The 17,721-nt window shown below is 39.8% G+C and overlaps 1 protein-coding gene across 1 annotated transcript in view; it reads right to left on the reverse strand.

The window, feature by feature from the left end:
• LOC111327475 (protein sidekick) overlaps positions 1 to 17,721 on the reverse strand; it is a 28,931-nt gene that overhangs the window by 5,374 nt on the left and 5,836 nt on the right. The window contains exons 7-22 of the mRNA XM_088725010.1: positions 16,571 to 16,734; positions 15,235 to 15,552; positions 13,631 to 13,948; positions 12,523 to 12,822; positions 10,121 to 10,444; positions 9,494 to 9,796; positions 8,750 to 9,040; positions 8,093 to 8,392; positions 6,783 to 7,082; positions 5,843 to 6,193; positions 5,063 to 5,365; positions 4,188 to 4,654; positions 3,755 to 3,849; positions 2,923 to 3,082; positions 2,409 to 2,475; positions 1,893 to 2,164 (exon numbers count right to left, since the gene is read on the reverse strand). Coding sequence (XP_088581136.1) covers positions 1,893 to 2,164; positions 2,409 to 2,475; positions 2,923 to 3,082; positions 3,755 to 3,849; positions 4,188 to 4,654; positions 5,063 to 5,365; positions 5,843 to 6,193; positions 6,783 to 7,082; positions 8,093 to 8,392; positions 8,750 to 9,040; positions 9,494 to 9,796; positions 10,121 to 10,444; positions 12,523 to 12,822; positions 13,631 to 13,948; positions 15,235 to 15,552; positions 16,571 to 16,734 — 4,333 coding nt within the window. The remainder of the gene's footprint in view (positions 1 to 1,892; positions 2,165 to 2,408; positions 2,476 to 2,922; positions 3,083 to 3,754; positions 3,850 to 4,187; positions 4,655 to 5,062; positions 5,366 to 5,842; positions 6,194 to 6,782; positions 7,083 to 8,092; positions 8,393 to 8,749; positions 9,041 to 9,493; positions 9,797 to 10,120; positions 10,445 to 12,522; positions 12,823 to 13,630; positions 13,949 to 15,234; positions 15,553 to 16,570; positions 16,735 to 17,721) is intronic.

Below are 17,721 nucleotides of genomic sequence, written 5' to 3' on the forward strand. Positions count from 1 at the left end.
CTAGAATGTCTATCCATTTATTGATATTATAGAAAGGTAGCGCATTCTCCTCAGTTATTTTAAGACCTTGAGTGTTGGTCTGGCCGGGGCTCGAACCATCGACCTCGACCTCCCGCACAACAGTCCAGCGCTCTAACCAATTGAGCTAACCGGGAGGCGGTTCCCATCTGCGAAAGGCTGGGTATGTTGGTAAACACGGTCTGGCAAAATGGCGTTAGAAAAAACGGTGAGTGGCTTTCATATTTCTCTTGTATCTGTTCCTTTTAGCTGGTCATCGTTCGCGTACATAGCGAATATATTTTTCGGAAGAAAACCACGATTCCTTCAATGCTAATATTTTGATCGTAAAGTATTAAATATCTATAAATATTTATAAAGTGATTTCGGCTTGAATCCATACTTTTTTTTACCTGAATGAGCATAAGGTTTGCATATTATTAAATTATGTTTATTCTGTTCCTAGGTCCTTTTTCATTACCGGAAGCACAAAAAGCGACATGTGGCGAGGTGTTCAACATTGGAGGAATTAGTCCGAGAAGCAAAATTGTTATTCGATGTGGTGGAGGAATCAAATGAGTTTTATATCCAGTGCTTTGACGAGATGTGGATGGATAATTATAGCAAATAGAAAATTAATTATGGCAAATAAAATTATTTTGTAATATTGCATCCTTTGACTTAGCAGAGCACACTTTTTACCCCAGGGGAGGGGCGTTAGTTGCTTTTTGTTAAGCAATCTTGGTTTTGGGTAGGGGGGTTTGTAAACACCGTCGTGCAAATTCCCGGGGTTTCCCCGGGGTCACCCCCCCGGAATGGACACGGATAAGTGCATTATCTTTTTTTTAAGAGAAATGAAAAAAATTGGTGGTCAGTTTGTTACACTTGTCTAAGTGGGGAATAGTTTGGAGGAGTAAAATTCAGAAATGGAGGGGAACATCCTAGAAACGTCTGGAAAACAGGAAAAAATTGGGAAGAATTTCTGAGATCAGAGGTACTTGGAAAGGCAAAGCTCGTGAAACATGTAAAATTGTGATACAATGAAATATATGAAGTTCATATATTTTGTACTGCGGTATTAGATACATATGATGCACGATCCTCGCAGTAGATAGCGCTATTTAAGCAATAGCGAAAATCAGACCTGAAAAAAAATCAGGCCTGTACGGGATTCGAACCACTGACCTCTGCGATACTAGTGCAGTGCTCTACCAATTGAGCTAACAAGCCAACTGGGAGCAGGCCGTTAAGTTGATTCGTAATAAACCCGTGAAAGTGATAAATGAGATACAATGAAATATATGAAGTTCATATATTTTCTACTGCGGTATTAGATACATATGATGCACGATCCTCGCAGTAGATAGCGCTATTTAAGCAATAGCGAAAATCAGACCTGAAAAAAATCAGGCCTGTACGGGATTCGAACCACTGACCTCTGCGATACTAGTGCAGTGCTCTACCAATTGAGCTAACAAGCCAACTGGGAGCAGGCCGTTAAGTTGATTCGTAATAAACCCGTGAAAGTGATAAATGAAATACAATGAAATATATGAAGTTCATATATTTTGTACTGCGGTATTAGATACATATGATGCACGATCCTCGCAGTAGATAGCGCTATTTAAGCAATAGCTCAATTGGTAGAGCACTGCACTAGTATCGCAGAGGTCAGTGGTTCGAATCCCGTACAGGCATGATTTTTTTCAGGTCTGATTTTCGCTTTTGCTTAAATAGCGCTATCTACTGCGAGGATCGTGCATCATATGTATGTAAAATTGTGTTCGGTAGACAAAAGCATGATATCGTTATAAGAAAGTTAGGAATATGGACTCCTCTGCCTATCTGACTTCTGAGTGGCTCTCACAGAAACAAAAATTTCAATGCAGTCTTACCCTAAGAAACTTGATATTATCTTCAATTTTCTGGAACACAATGCCTGAGTGAGCCTTGATATGCTCGGTAAAACACTGCTCTAGCTTCATGGAGTGCCCTGCAAGGACCACCCCATAATTGGCCTTGTAATCGTATATCCGAACGATCCTGAAGCGAGGGTCATTAAACAGGTAGTTGTGAGAGGACAGCACATAAAGGTCCACCAAAGCGCCTTTCACTTCTTGATTCCCCAAAGCACGGCTGATTTCTTCATAACTCTTGTAGATACGGACTGGAAAATGTTAAGAAGGACAATGTAAAGTTAGTGAGGATCACTGTTTCGATCAAACGCACGAAGAATGAACTGAAAGAAAACACGAACTCAGTGAGAGACTTTAAATATATTCTACTATCCATACAAAAATTACTGCGAAAGGTATCCTGCGGACTTATGTTCAATAAATTTCTAACTTAGAATTAATAAGTTGAATAAAAAGGTTAAAAAAGAGACTTTGTCCCTTGATACTAATATTTACCTGTGTTCACCCGTGCATTCTTCCGCACACCGAGTCGAAAATCAGAATTGTTCGCAATAGCTGCAACCTAGAAGCCAAAGTGTATTGTTAGCAAAAGACATAAAGATGCCCATGGGTAAACAAAGAATAAATTATCTGAAAAATGAGTTTTGCCGAGTTATTACTTCATTTGCGCGAGAGGAGGCATACGAGATATGGTTTGGGACCAGGCTCCAGTTATCAGCGCAGCAGGAAGCGGAAAGCTTTGAGACGAGTTGGGGAGAAGTTCGTTGGGGTATGGCACTAGTATCAGTGCCAAATCCCTTTCAGACCACTCGCACGCTCACGTTGCTCAAGTCCTCACATTTTCGAAGAGACACTCGAACCAAAGCGCTCGCGGCTATACAAGACAGAACTGCTTTCATTTTCACTAAAAAACCCCGCACCTAGTTTTTCAGGTAATGCGAGACTAACTTTTTTGAGCTCTGTAATCAAACAAAATGGGCAGTAAACTGACTTTGACCCAATGACTAACCTTTGCACCATAGAGTGGTATGTAGGGTCCTTTATAACCAAATTCAGTGAGAACTGTGGCAACTCTTCCAGTTAAAATGGCAACAACCACCAAACCACTCAAAGTCCAAGTAATTGCAAATAAGCGAGCCAGCACTCCTCTAGGACAGCGGTCGCCGTAGCTGAACAAGAGCCAAATTTCAAGGAATCAGTAAACGAAGAACTACATCCTGGATCGGTACCTCACTCCTGGGTTCAATTCATTCTATCCATTTACATACAGACTAACGACACATTCTGATAACATTTACAGGCTGGACTTTAATCCAGGAGGGATGAAGAGGTCTGGGTTCGAGTCTGATTCGAGCCTCTTTCTGGGAGTATACTTGGATGTCAGGAACCGACCAATGAAACTTAACGAGTTCCCGGATGTAAACCTGCGATGGACTAGTATCACTTCAACAGAAATAATGATGATAATGATGGGAACTTTAGCAGTCTCTATCGAGGGAGAGTAGCAACATTGTAATTCTAAGTAACTTTATTCTAAGAAAAAAGTTCAGACAGTAATGAGCGATTAGGTTTTTAAGACATAATGTTTTAAAAATAAATTCCAACATGCTCACGTACGAATTTTCCTTTCTGGTCTGATGAAGCGATACAGCCATATTTAACGAGGGAAAAAGCTGACTGATTGAAAAAAAAAATGTAGATAAACTCTGTCATGAGTGATTTGATACGATAAATGAATATTAGTGAATTTGTAACCACGCAAGTGGAAATAATGATTCATTAGAATAAAGCGCGCGTCGGGTAAGCACGCTTTGACTGCGCTTATTACAAACTCGACTTACCCTACAGTGGTGGATGTAACAAAGGCCCACCAAAGTCCTTCAGGGGCTCCTCGGATGAAAGAACCTGGGAACTCTCGGCTGTTAGATCGAGCGTCCTAAAAGGATATAATATCTTGCATTTTTCTCGTCAATAAGTTCTCCTTTCTTTAAGTAGGATGAACATTTAGTACATCGGATTGGTTGGTTACAATGAAGAAATAAACCTATGCGAAAGTTAAGTGAACTCTCAACCCACTCCAGGGAACCTTTTGCATAAATTGGTAGAAAATTGGATCTGGGGAAACGTATTAGAGAGAGTAATGTTGCGAGCTATTTCGGGTTGCAATAAAAACAAGTGACTTAGACAGGTAACGCATTTCAACAAGCATTTAGTCCAGTACTGTTACAAGCTGCCTTAAAAATCATTTCTTAAACGAGCCCCACATGTACATACCAGCAGCCACATTAGGATTCCAGCTGCGACCATCATGATTAGGGAGAGGAGAAGCAGCGGCCATGACTGAATAAAAACATTTGCAATCGCGATGGCTTTTTCGTGCGGATCCATCACTGTGATAAAACCCACTCCAGGGGACTCTGCTAATTTGACGTATCTGTACAAAGAGTAATGCGTCTGCCCGTGGAACCCATTCACTGGCGTGCTAAAATCCGTCAGTGAATCAATGCTGCTAATCAGAGCCTCGACGCCCCTCTTCCGTGCAAGGTCTCCCTTCCCATCAAGCTCAAAGTCGATGGTAGAGGCAGGTTTGCCATTGGCGAGGACACAGTCACTGCAGCAGTATTCCACTGCCCCCTCCAGGATTCGAGGGATGAAGCCACCCACGGTGCCGTTTTCGTAAGTGATATACGGGGGAAACGGGTACCAGGTGGTTTTAAACTCTCGGGGGCACCTACAGGTCGCTGAAAAGTAATTAAATACATTTTAAACTCTAAGGAATCACCCTGTCGTCAAAATGTCTTCTACCTGACACACCAGCTCTAAGGAGGTGCTAAGAAAGAGATGCATTATTTCTTTGGATGACGAGAAAATTGATTGATGACTGAAGTTCATCGGTGGATCCATACTTTTATTCAAGGGGGGGGAATGTTGCTCGTGAAGATAAGCTTGACAAATAACTGAAAGAAACTCGGCGCTTGTGGCTAATGAGTTGCACATCTCTCTTTCTTTGACGACCAAACTTAAAATTCTGGATCATGTGTGCTTTTGGTAACTTCTTTATACAAGTTTGACTCTCTTTCATCTAACTCCGCCTTTTTTTTCAGCGGAAATGTTGTCAAAAATTGATTATCACCGCAACGTGAACTTACATCCGTCTTTGATATCGGTCAAAACTCCTTCTCCTTTGATCGTGAACGCTGCAATTTGCAAATCATAAACAGCAAAGTTTTTTAGCGGCGTTACTGTGGTGTTCTGTTCAAAAGGTCCAACAGTCACAGCTTCCGTCTTGGAGGTAGAGAATCGTCCTAACTCTTGCACCTTTGTAAAGTAAATGCGGTATCCCAACAGAATTCCATGTACAAAGCCAACTGGCACTGGTTCCCACCTCACATCCATTTTGAAGTCCCCAGTGCGGGATATGGGAGTAAGAGATGCCGGTGGCATACTAGGAACTGTTGAAATATTCCAAACTGAAATAAATATGACGATCGGAACTAAAGAACGAACGAAGGTGTTTTATAGACGATAGAGAAATAGAGATTAAGGGTGTTAGTCGTGAGTAAGGATCGGCCGGGCATACTGGTTCAGGCATACATAAAATTTTGTTATTAAAGCTGAATCACTCAGTAACTTGGGGTAATACCTTAATATTATCTATTTTCTTTTTTAATAACTTATAGAATGTGGAAAACGGCCATGAAAAAACATTCAAGTATGAACTAACCAGTTCTATGCGCCACTAAAGTTAAATCCATTTGTGCGGCCAATCACAGTGCATGGTATGCATATTCTAAATTATCGGACCAACCAATCATTGGCTTGCGGAGTTTTCTGTCACTCCACTCAAATTGTATCAGGAAAATAATAATAATAATAATAATAATAATAATAATAATAAATGGATGAGCATAAACACATTCCATACTAACCATCCTCATCCGTAGATACAATAAACCTGTGACTAATATTTCCATCTCCTTTCGAGGTGAAACCCAGTATTTCCACAGTGTAGTTCGTAAATTTCTCAAGAGACGTTATGTTATAGGAAAGAGCGTTCGGAGGTAAAGTAATATTGGTGTAGGCGGACCAGTCGCTCACGATCGAACGCCTCGCGCGGGACCTGAACACTATGCTGTTGTCCCTTTGTGCAGATCGATAAAGAAGTTTGATTCCCAGGAGTTTACCGTGAACGTTGTCTTTGGGGATTGGTTTCCATTGGACAAATACACTTGTGGAGCTGGAATTTTGCAGCTTGATGTCTTGAGGAGGAAGACTTGGAACTAAACAAAGCAAAATTCGATCCACCAATGGTATTAATCGGTTTATTATCTCATCATGGTCATTCCTCTTGAAAAGAAAACTCGCCCCGAGAATTTTTGCAAAATATCACTTAATGATTTATGGTTATATAAGAACTTCTTAAATTTTGAAATAAAAACAGATGATGGCCGAATACATCTCATAATTCCATGTCAAGTTACATTTACGATTGCTCTGCCAGCTCACGTTTCCAGCCATTTAGTTCTTTCTTCTGTATTTTCCTTTTTTCGATGGACCTCTCTGTAGCATGTAAAGCAGTAGAGGTCTCATACAGTATTGGGCTGGTATGCAACTGTTTACGGATACAAAACGAAATTGAAAGTGAATTTGAGAAAGAAATTGATGTAAACGCATCCTAATGGTCAATTCAATTATTCAACTATTCATTTCTTCATTTCTTCACTCATTTCTTCCTTCCTTGCTTCTTTCCCCACTTCCTTCCTTCCTTCTTTCTTTCATCCATCTATTCATTCACTCATTTATCTATGAATAAATCAAGGTCGATCGAGGTACATCAAGCAATTAAAAGAAGGAAAAGCTTAAACTTACTGTCTTCGTCAGTGGAAACTATAATCGGCTCAGTGCCTATCCCTATAAACTTTGTCACTCCCATAATTTCAATGCTGTAATTGGTGTATTTCCTTAGGTTAGTTAATTCAACCGTAAGGTTTGTTGGTGGCACAGTTACAGTGTGCGTCGTGTTTTCAGCTGTGTCTAATTGACGATAAGCGATGTAAAAGTTTCTAAGTACTCCGGCGACGTACGCGGCAGGAATGCTAGTCCACTGCAGTGAGATAGATGTTGAACTTGAATTCTTCCCATAAAAACTTGTTGGTGCTACTCGAGGTGCTATAGGAAAGACAAAGCATTGCGATTGCGAGTGTTTAAGTGAAAGAAGACGTGAAATAGAGCACATTACGATTGAGGGTTGTAAAACCAAACTTAAGTAATCATAACAACCAAACGCAAACAACCAACGCAAAGAAAAAAATTGTACATTGCTTTAAGCGCTGGAGGACGCGAGTGATATTAGTTTGGAATCTGTTTGCTTGAGAGGATGGTGGGAGTTTTCTGGACCAATCACAGAGCGAAATAAAACTAATTCAATCTAAGATTATTTTCGATAATTGAAAATTGCCCTATGGAGGAAAAGTTTAGCACAAATTAGAGAACTTTCCGACGGAGAAAGAAAGAAGCACCGAGAGAACAAAAGAAAAATAACGCACAACAAATGAAAGATATGAGAGAATGCATGAAAGAACGAAAAAAACAAACACGAACGACCAAACATATGAACGACAGGAATAGACAAACGAATGAAAGAATGAGTAAAGGAACGGCCGATCGGATGATAACAAAGACAATTGAAGGAAACACTGAATAAAGAGGTTGTCAACCAGCAAAAACAATAAGTAGTCTACGCATAGCTTCTTCATCCACGACTGAAAGGTTTTTGCACACGAACACTTGAACAACTGAATTTTTTTAAAATCGTACTGGCCTGCCTGGCTTTATGCATTCGAATAAGTTTATCGAGGAAAGATCTCTGTATAGCCCTATACCATTCTAAAAAAACAAAGCAGTAGTCTCATAGGCAATCAATTGCTTTTACCAATGTGTTCTCTATCCAAATCGAAAGTATGTGTGATGGGGTATGGTTTATTGGCTCGTTTCGGAAAGATTTCCTTTCAACCCGAAACTATTCTAAAACAAAGCTGTAATCCCGATAGAAATCTATTGTTTTCGCCATTGTTTTCCACGAACTGTATACATAATGAGTTATGGGACTCTACGGAAGTTTTACCCTCCTTTTTAAATCTATAAATCATCAGCCATCGGGTGATAACAATTTTATTTACCTTCCTCTTCAGTTTTTACTGATATAACTGAACTTGATGGACCGTCGCCTTTGATAGTAAACGCTTTAACTTTGCATGCGTAGGTCGTAAAAGCGTTTAATCCATCTACAACTCCCTCCAGAACAGAGCTGTTAAATTGTTTTTCAACAAAACCCTGGTAACCCTGTGCTATCCAGCAAGATCCTTTGTAGCCCATCAAAATTCCATTAAGTTTGTCTCGAGGAACTGGCTGCCATAGTAACCTGATTTCTGTTTGACTTATGTTATGACCGGTTACATTCTGTGGCGGTGCGTCTGGAACTTAAATAAAGGGTTCCAAATATAATTTACAATTCGCATATCACACCTTACGTCAACTGCAAATTAAATGGTCCCCGTCAGATAATTTTACAATTCAAAAGAAATAAATTAAAATAAACAATAACCAGCAATAGAAAACTGAAGTACTCAATTCTATAGAGGGTTCAAGTAATCACTAACTTTTATTTTCATTGTGCCTAATTTGAAGTAGACAAACATCAGTTTGAGCAGCGTCTATAAAGAAAACGTTTTCAAACCGAGTTTAACAAAACGGTTGTTTTGGCTTTTATTTGCATGGGCATCAGTTTGTCTAATATGGCCTTAAAATTGCATGATCCTTGACATAATTTAACTTACCATCCTGATCGGTAGACGCTAGCGTGGAAACTTTAGGTCCATTTCCCTTAGATGTGAATGCGACAATGGATATCTGATAGGTATGAAACTTTTTCAGCGCTAGGAACCATGTACCCATCAAGGTAACTGTTTTTGTCATTGTCACCGAAGCGTTGCTTGGGTCTGTCAATGTTGCACGATAACCTCGAATAATTCCAAGCCGGCAACATTCGGCCACAGGCTTCCAAGTGGCAAAGATAATGGTGGAACTCACATTGTAAGCTGTGAAATTAGAGGGCGGCTGACTCGGAACTGCAAAAGAGCAATGCAGAATGAAAATTTTTAACAAAAAAAGGGTCAGTCTTAAGAGAAGTCAGCCCGACATTCCAGTTATCTGTTTCAAACGTCACAAGTATTTGTATTTTGTATTCTATCTATTTCTCCTCTCTACCTAGAAGTATTTTAAGTTATATAATAGACAAGGTAATAACTTAGCAATTCTTATGCTGCACTTTCAAATATTAGAGAGGAGGGAAGAGGGGAAGAAAAATATACGGCCATCTTGCTCGGTGACCGCTGACAAGTACAAATCAGGAGGATCCCAGCAAAAATAATCGGTATGTCTGTCTGTTCGTTTACTTCTGTCAGTTTAAAGCACGTTCGTAATTCGTCAGGCAACTAGATAGCCACAGTTTGACGTCAATTAAATTGAGAAAAGAGTATCTGACTGAGTTCACACTAAATAAATATTCGACATCTACTTACCGCTCTCCTCCGTGAACAACTCCTCTGCCACAATCGGACCGTCCCCATAATTATTAAACCCTAAAATCTCTATCCTGTATTCGGTGAAAGTCCTGAGTCCTGTGAAGTTGGTCTCTACTATATCCAATCCGTAAGTACGATTTTCCATACTTTTTGAACCCCTTTTGGTTAACTCGTATACAAACAGCTTGTATCCCAGCATGATTCCATGTTGTTTGTCTTTCACTATTTCCTGCCATTGGGCATATAGGCTTGACGTACTTGTGTTGTGGGCAGTGAAAGCCCGGGGGGGAGCGCCGGGGACTAGTCACGAAAGACAGGAAAAGAAAAGAGGTTATAAGGTACCAAGGCCTGTAGTTTAACAATTAAATCAATTCAGGGTTGCTTGAGAGAACCTACGTGAGTCCCCTGGTGTAATAATAGTAAATAAACACGATCGTAAAAGGTTGAGGGAAATATTTAATATATATTAATTGATAAAGAATATAAAAAAAAAATTAGGGCGAGTCTTTAAGGTACATAAGATAACTTCAGTGATGGCATTGCAATGTTATGATTTATGAGCTTGGACTAAATTAATCAACGGTCCAATTAACAGCACTGAAACTTTGAGTTCGCTGAACTGACCTTCACCGTGAGTTCTGACCACAAATGACTCATTTGTGGGACCTGTACCCTTTGCTGTTCGAGCTGCTATAGTAATGTTGTATAGCCGATATACTTCCAATTCTTTGGCGATCTTACTTCGCAAAGTTCTGTTGTGAGTTTCAAACGTTTTTAAGTTTGCATCTTCTGGGAAAACATCACTCGCATTGGCTTCTAGAAAATACAGTGTGAATCCTTGCAGGTGGCCAAGAATCAGTCGAGGGTTATCATCATAGTTCCAAAAAACTTTGATTTCCCGTGAGCTGACATTGTAAGCTGTTATATTAACAGGAGAATTTATAGGGGCTGAAAATAAAGAGAGGAGCATAAAAGATTGAGGAACAGAAATAGCTTGTTTTCTGCACCACTTAGACTAGGTTTACACTAGAGGAGAGTTTTCCGGATTCGTAAATGTTTCCGGATTCATCAATTTTGGAGTATTCGGATTCGTAGGCGTTTACACTGAAAGGATATTCGGATTCCTGACCGTTTACACACAAACGACAACTCCGGGAACATTTGAAATGGAATGGTTACCAAGACCAGTGTTGTTTCGTGGTTCGATCAACAAAGTGAAAATGCCTCCCCCAAAAAAGGCTAGAGTAGATCCAGATGCCACTGAGGCAAATTTGAGTTGGACAAATGCCAAGCCTTCAATGTTGTCGGCGATTAAGTGTGGCTGACGTTAAACTTCTTTACAATAATAATTTGCGTTTCCTCAGAAATACCGCGGTACACATGATAAAATTTATCGCCTGAACCTGCAACAAGATTAGGCAACCGGAGACCACCAGCAATGTTAGCACCAGATCCATTTTGGTTTCACCGCAAACTCAAAAGATTGCAGGGGGAAATAATATCCGGATTCGAGAAAAAAGCGGTTACACGACAAAGCTTTCCGGATTCAAAAGTTATCGGATTTAAAGTTCCCACTTTAAGACTAGGTTTACACTAGATGAGAGTTTTCCGGATTCGTAAATGGTTCCGGATTCATCAATTTTGGAGTATTCGGATTCGTAGGCGTTTACACTGAAAGGATATTCGGATTCCTGACCGTTTACACACAACGACAACTCCGGGAACATTCGAAATGGAATGGTTACCAAGCCCAGTGTTGTTTCGTCGTTCGATCGACAAAGTGAAAATGCCTCCCCCAAAAAAGGCTAGAGTACATCCAGATGCCACTGAGGCAAATTTGAGCTGGACAGATGCCAAGCAGTCTACGTCGTCGGCGATTAAGTGTGGCTGACGTTAAACTTCCTTGCAATAAGAATTTGCGTTTCTTCAGAAATACTGCGGTACACATGATAAAATTTATCGCCTGAACCTGCAACAAGATTAGGCAACCGGAGACCGCCAGCAATGTTAGCACCAGATCCATTTTGGTTTCACCGCAAACTCAAAAGATTGCAGGCGGAAATAATATCCGGATTCGAGAAAAAAAGCGGTTACACGACAAAACTTTCCGGATTCAAAAGTTATCGGATTCAAAGTTCCCACTTTAAATTGCGGATTCAAAATCTCCGGAGACACGACCAAACCGGAAAGTTTTTATTTCGGATTCGTCCACTTTCGTGTAAACGGCAGAATCAATCCGGTACTAAAACGTTTCGGATTCATCACGAATCCGGAACAATTTCCGCTAGTGTAAACCTAGTCTAAATTGCGTATTCAAAATCTCCGGAGACACGACCAAACCGGGAAGTTTTGATTTCGGATTCGTCCACTTTCGTGTAAACGGTAGAGTCAATCCGGTACTAAAACGTTTCGGATTCATCACGAATCCGGAACAATTTCCTCTAGTGTAAACTTAGACTTAAGGTACCAAAAGCACGTCCAGGTTAAAAATACTGATTGTTGGACCGTTGGGATAAACTAGCTCGAATACCACGCGCAAGGAGGAGGCACCAGGATCACAAAGAACCTTTATTCGGGCCGACCATCACTCTTTTCTGGATACCTAATTTAGCCCTAAGCACACGCTCTTAAATCTCCTATCGGTTGGCATGTGCGAGCTTGAGGGACAAGGCAAATAGACAAACTCAAACACGACTAGCAGTGGCGATTATCGTCAAAGAATTAATTATAACAGTCAAGGATAAATCGCCTAAGAGCGAGACGAAACGTGCGGTCTTGCATCGCAGGAAAAAACAAGGCTCACAAGACTCGCACAAAGACTTCACGATAATTTAAAAAGCATAAAAGATTCTTAGAGCGTAGCCAAATCACTTCTAATGTAGTTCACAAGAGAGTGCAGAGATCCGACTGCTAATTATCGTCCTTCATTTGCCTCTTCAAGGCATCTCTCCTTATTTATATCACTCATTTGTTAGCAATGTTGTAATATTGCATGGAGAGGCCATATCTTCTGCTATTTCACTTACTTGATTCATCCGTCAACTGGTACACTTTGTTACTCCACGGTCCATCACCTTTTCCGGCGAAAGCCTGCATCTGTACTGAATAATTCTGGAAGATCAAAAGATCAGTGAAAAGGAAATCATGGACGTCTGGTCCAGTGGTCATGTTCCACAACAGAGGACCGTCATCTGCATGCTGAAAGCGAACACGGTAACCCAGAATAACGCCATTTTGGTGAATCAAACGCACATCTCGCCAAGTAGCATTTAAAGTGGTTGCGTTCACCGTGTGAAGCTGTATTTTGTACGGTGCCTCTGAAGGAACTGTAGAAATACCAGAAAACAATTCATGTTATCCAAGTTTATTACTTGGCTGGATTTAGTTTAATATGGGTTGGACTCGTAAAAATAGAATGAAATTATCATCAGTTCTTATCAAATAAAGTTGAAGGTGCCCCACTTTGCCATAGCATCAGGTGGCCTCTCGTAAGATTGCTGAAAATTTACCGTTTGATTATTACGATTTCTTATTAACACGACTCATTCTCTGAATCGATTTTGGAACCTTTGGCATTCTTTTGAACGCTGTGAGTTCATGATTAGAAATAAGCGAGTAATCACCGAAAAAAGGCGAGAAACTAGTCACTAGAAAGAATTCAGGTCTTTGATGGAATCTGTAATGAGCAACTGATTTATCTGTTTTTTTGAAGTCATCTTTAAATTTTTTTCCCTGTATTTCAAATTTATGATTAAAACTTTTATCGGAGTCAACCGTTCCATTGATTATCAGCCCACGGGAAGCCTGCATAGAATAAAATACGTAGTACGTATGATGCACGATCCTCGCAGTAGATAGCGCTATTTAAGCAATAGCGAAAATCAGACCTGAAAAAAATCAGGCCTGTACGGGACTCGAACCACTGACCTAGGATATTTGATACGTAGGATCGTGCATCATACGTATCAAATACCGCAGTTCAAAATATATGATTTTCATATATTTATTCTATCTCAAAATACTTAGTATAAAAAATCCTCAAATAGTTTCATTTCGAGGACTACAGAAAATGCAGTTTTCCGAAAGATTTCGACGACTTCGAAAACATTCGGATAAATTTCGCAAAGTTCTTACCATCGTCTTTGGTTTTCACCCCTCTTCTTTCCGTCCCTACTCCAGGTCCCTTCGATGTTCTTCCAGATACCGAAATTGTATAAGGCCAGTATTCGTGAAGTGAGATGATGGTGAAATTTGTGGCGTTAAGTCCCAGATGTTTGATACCCTTTGAGCTGTAAGGGTGACCATGGTGAAAATGTTCGTCATTCCATTTGACGCTGTAACCGATCAAAACGCCATTGACTTTATTAGCTGAAATTGTGTGGCTCCATTGCACATAGATTGAAGTGGAGCTGGTGCTTTGGCTGGTAACAATGTCTGGACCAACGCTAGGAGCTAGGCGTTATGAAAATGAAAATATTTAGTCTAGGATGATGCTTCAGTAAAATCAAGTGAATCGCTCTGTTCACTCGTCATGGACCACTTTCATAAATGGCTGCCAGATTAATATTCTTTTGTTTAAATTTAAATTAGCCCTACTGGCCTCGTTCTCCAGTACAAAATTCAAAAGAATACATTATCTCAAGCGAGGCCAGTAGGGCTAATTTAGATTTAAACAAAAGAATATTTATACGGCAGCCATTTAGGAAAGTGGTCTATAGAAAGGGACGGTCAACACCTACTGAGCGCAACCTCGCACTTTACCTAACGCGTTTTGAGACTCAAAAAAGTAAATTATGATCAAGTGTGTGAGAAAATTCGACCATGAACGCCGCTATATGGAACCTTGCTTAGCAATCTAGTCGCTTACCCGTGATGCTTCGAAGAACACAGCGGTCAATCACTGCGCACGCACGACAGTTTGTTGTGGAAAGCGTGAAAAAAAAAAAAAAAATACGAGAGTGAAAACCAACAAAAAGTGGGTGAAGTCTTGAATAACAATGCGTATAAGTCTCGGTCTTTGAAACTTCGAACTTTCTTTAGAAAGACCTCTAGAAACTGTGAAAAAGTACGTCTCACTAAGACTTTCCATGTTTACAATAGCAAATTGTCCATCTAAGTGCGCGTGCGCAATCATTTGAACGCTGCGTTGCTCCGAAATCTTACTGCTCTCTTTCTCATTTTTTCGAGCTTTGTTTAAATCAATACAAGCTACACAAAATTAGTATTCTAGAGTAAAATAATGCTCTGTTTCGCACCTTGAGCAGCAGGTGTGTGTAAACTAATTCTTGGACGTTAGATTCGTTCGGGCCTGACATTGAGTTAACTTCAATTATGGCGGCATGTAGAGCCGAACTCTTTCTAATTTATATCTCTAACACCTTTTTACTGACAAGTGCTTCTTTGAAAGAAAATTTTACAGTGGAAATGCAGTTTAGTATATTGGACAACAAATCAAATTTCGCGTACGAGAACGATCTTCGCAGTGAGGAACACTATTTAAGCAATAGTGAAATTAAGACGTGAAAAATTAGCATGAGGTCACGGGTTCGAATCCCGTACAGGTCTAAAATTTTTTCAGGAATTAATTTCACTATTGCTTAAATAGTGCTCCTCACTGCGAAGATCGTTCTCATATGCGTTTCTCTAACAGCAGTTCAAATATATGATTTTCATATATTCTTTGTAAATCAAATTTCATAGCTTCTGTGATTTAAATAATTTTACCATCAGCAACCTACTTGACTCATCTGTCCTCACTTCGATAGCTTCCGAAATGAGGCCAGCAGACTTGAAGGATGCTGCATAGACACGAAAGCTGTAATTCGTATAGGATTTAAGTGAGGAAATCTGGTGCTGTATGGGTTTCGGTGGCAAATAGCGCCGAACATTGTCTTTAATGGTCCACTTTGAGTTGGGATCATCCAGATTTTTGTATATGACTCTGTACCCGAAGAAATAGTTTTCGTGTGGTTCAACGGAAACCTGCTCGAATATTAATTTTGCTGTGGATGCTGTGACCTTTGATATGGTAAAGTTTGCAGGTATCTCGCAAAAAACTGCAAAATGTAGAAAATAGCTCAGATTTAGTATTATTGTCTTTTTTACATAGGATAAATTGTGTCTAGAAAAGAACACCTTGGATTTACCATACATTGTTAAATGTAGCTAAGCACTGTTTTTACTTATTCGTCAAAAAAAGTTCAACTTAAAATACGAAGTACTCGCCCAGAAAAAGGCAGAAAATTTCAACCCTTACTATATTAAAAAAAAACATCTTGCACAGTCCGCTCTAGTCCACCTAAATATTAAAATGAAGAGCCGCAGATCTTGACCAGAAAATTGTCATGAGAGAAAGTTGAGACCGATTGTATTATTAGCCTAATACTGTGTTTCATTATTATTATTATTATATTATGTATATTATGTATTATGTAGTATTATTATTATTATCTTTTTTACATAGGATAAATTGAGTCTAGAAAAGGATACCTTGGATTTACCATACATTGTCAAATGTAGCTAAGCACTGTCTTTACTGATTCGTCAAAAACAGTTCCACTTAAAAAAAGAAGTACTCGCCCAGAAAAAGGCAGAAAATTTCGACCCTTACTATATTTTAAAAAAACATCTTGCACAGTCCGCTCTAGTCCACCTAAATATTAAAATGAAGAGCCGCAGATCTTGACCAGAGAATTGTCTTAGGAGAAATTTGGGACCGATTGCTACGTTGATCAAGGGCGTTAGGATGATGAATGATTTTGTGGCAGTTCTCTTTACTTCACCCCACCGGTGTTTTCGCATTTCTTCATTATCGCGGGAATTTTTTGAAAATCTGTCTAAACCGTTAGGGTAAATGATAGCCTACGTCGGCAAGAAAACAAAGCGCTTTCTTTTTCGTCGGATTAGAGTAATAAGAAGCAGACCAAAGTAATGACATTATTATTTATTGTACTCATTTGATAGTTCAATTAATTAAAACACGACTTTTGTAGCTAACAACCCGGAAAGCTAAATTAACTAGTTGCTTTGCTTGTTAGCTTCCCGCACTACCACCAGTGCATAATGCATACTCACAATGGCTATCATCAGTGTTCCGACAAGAAGCCTCATCAAACATGCCAGGAGACCCAAGAAGAGCACCATTCTCCATTGCAAGCTGAAAAGTCAGGATGGATTCCCAAAGGTTTTGAGTGCGATTAAATTCCAAAGTCAATGATACCGCTGTGGCACGGTCATCACTGCATCCCAAGAGAAAGTGTGAAAATACAACATTAGATAATTTAAATGATGAATTTACCGACAACTAAGTAAATTAAGCCTGATGTTAAGGGTAAGCTATGCCTGCGTGCTGACGTCTCCTATTTCCTTTGTTTCACGCGGAAAAGGGACGTCTGCGTAACGCCGTCCCTAAGTGTGTTCCAGCTTCCCGCTGACAGGGTATTCAATTTCGCGTAAATTATGAAATAATATCTTTCCCAAGCTTTCCAAACCTTCGGGCAGCGTGTTTACTTTTACCTTGCTTGGCCACTGATCCTTTATTGTACAACAGTTTTACTTTTATCTGAGTTCGTTCACAAATGATTGCGGGTCCAACTGAAGAAAAGTTGGAAATAACGTTAAATGTGGGATTAACGTTTTTCACAGGCGTTGAAGAATGAATCGAGCCACAGACTTTCGACGCGTAATTCCGCTTAAAGAATTCTCTTTTCAGGAGAAACAGACTCTTCTGGAGTTATATCATGTGCCTGTACGGCCTTTTTCTTGATAAAAAGCCCTGCCTTGTACGCTTTGGAACTGTAGCTTAGAAATATTTCTTCGTCGATTTCTCGTAAGTTGGTGCGAAGTCCACGCCGTTGTTGCAGTTTTCTCAGACACTATTTACAAATATGATGTGATGTATCATACACAGTAAATTGTAAAGAAATAATTTCTTCGTACATGTTAAATTTTTCGCGGCCTCGCGCAAGATTTCGATCGCTCTGATTTTCGATCGACAAAAAACACAGTACACCATTGCACATGTTTTTTCTTTTATTTGGCTGGAAAACCCCGCTTACATGAATCACCGCAGACATTATCAGTCAGATTTGATAATAACCAACTAGCGTTTTAGCCAAACAACTGGCATTGTTAGTCAGCCTAACACAGCCTGTTCCCAAGATCTTAGTAACCGAGCGCATCCCGGTTAGCTCAATGGATAGAGCGCTGGACTGTTGTGCGGGAGG

Source organism: Stylophora pistillata, chromosome 6, assembly GCF_964205215.1.
Source record: "Stylophora pistillata chromosome 6, jaStyPist1.2, whole genome shotgun sequence".
NCBI lineage: Eukaryota > Metazoa > Cnidaria > Anthozoa > Scleractinia > Pocilloporidae > Stylophora > Stylophora pistillata.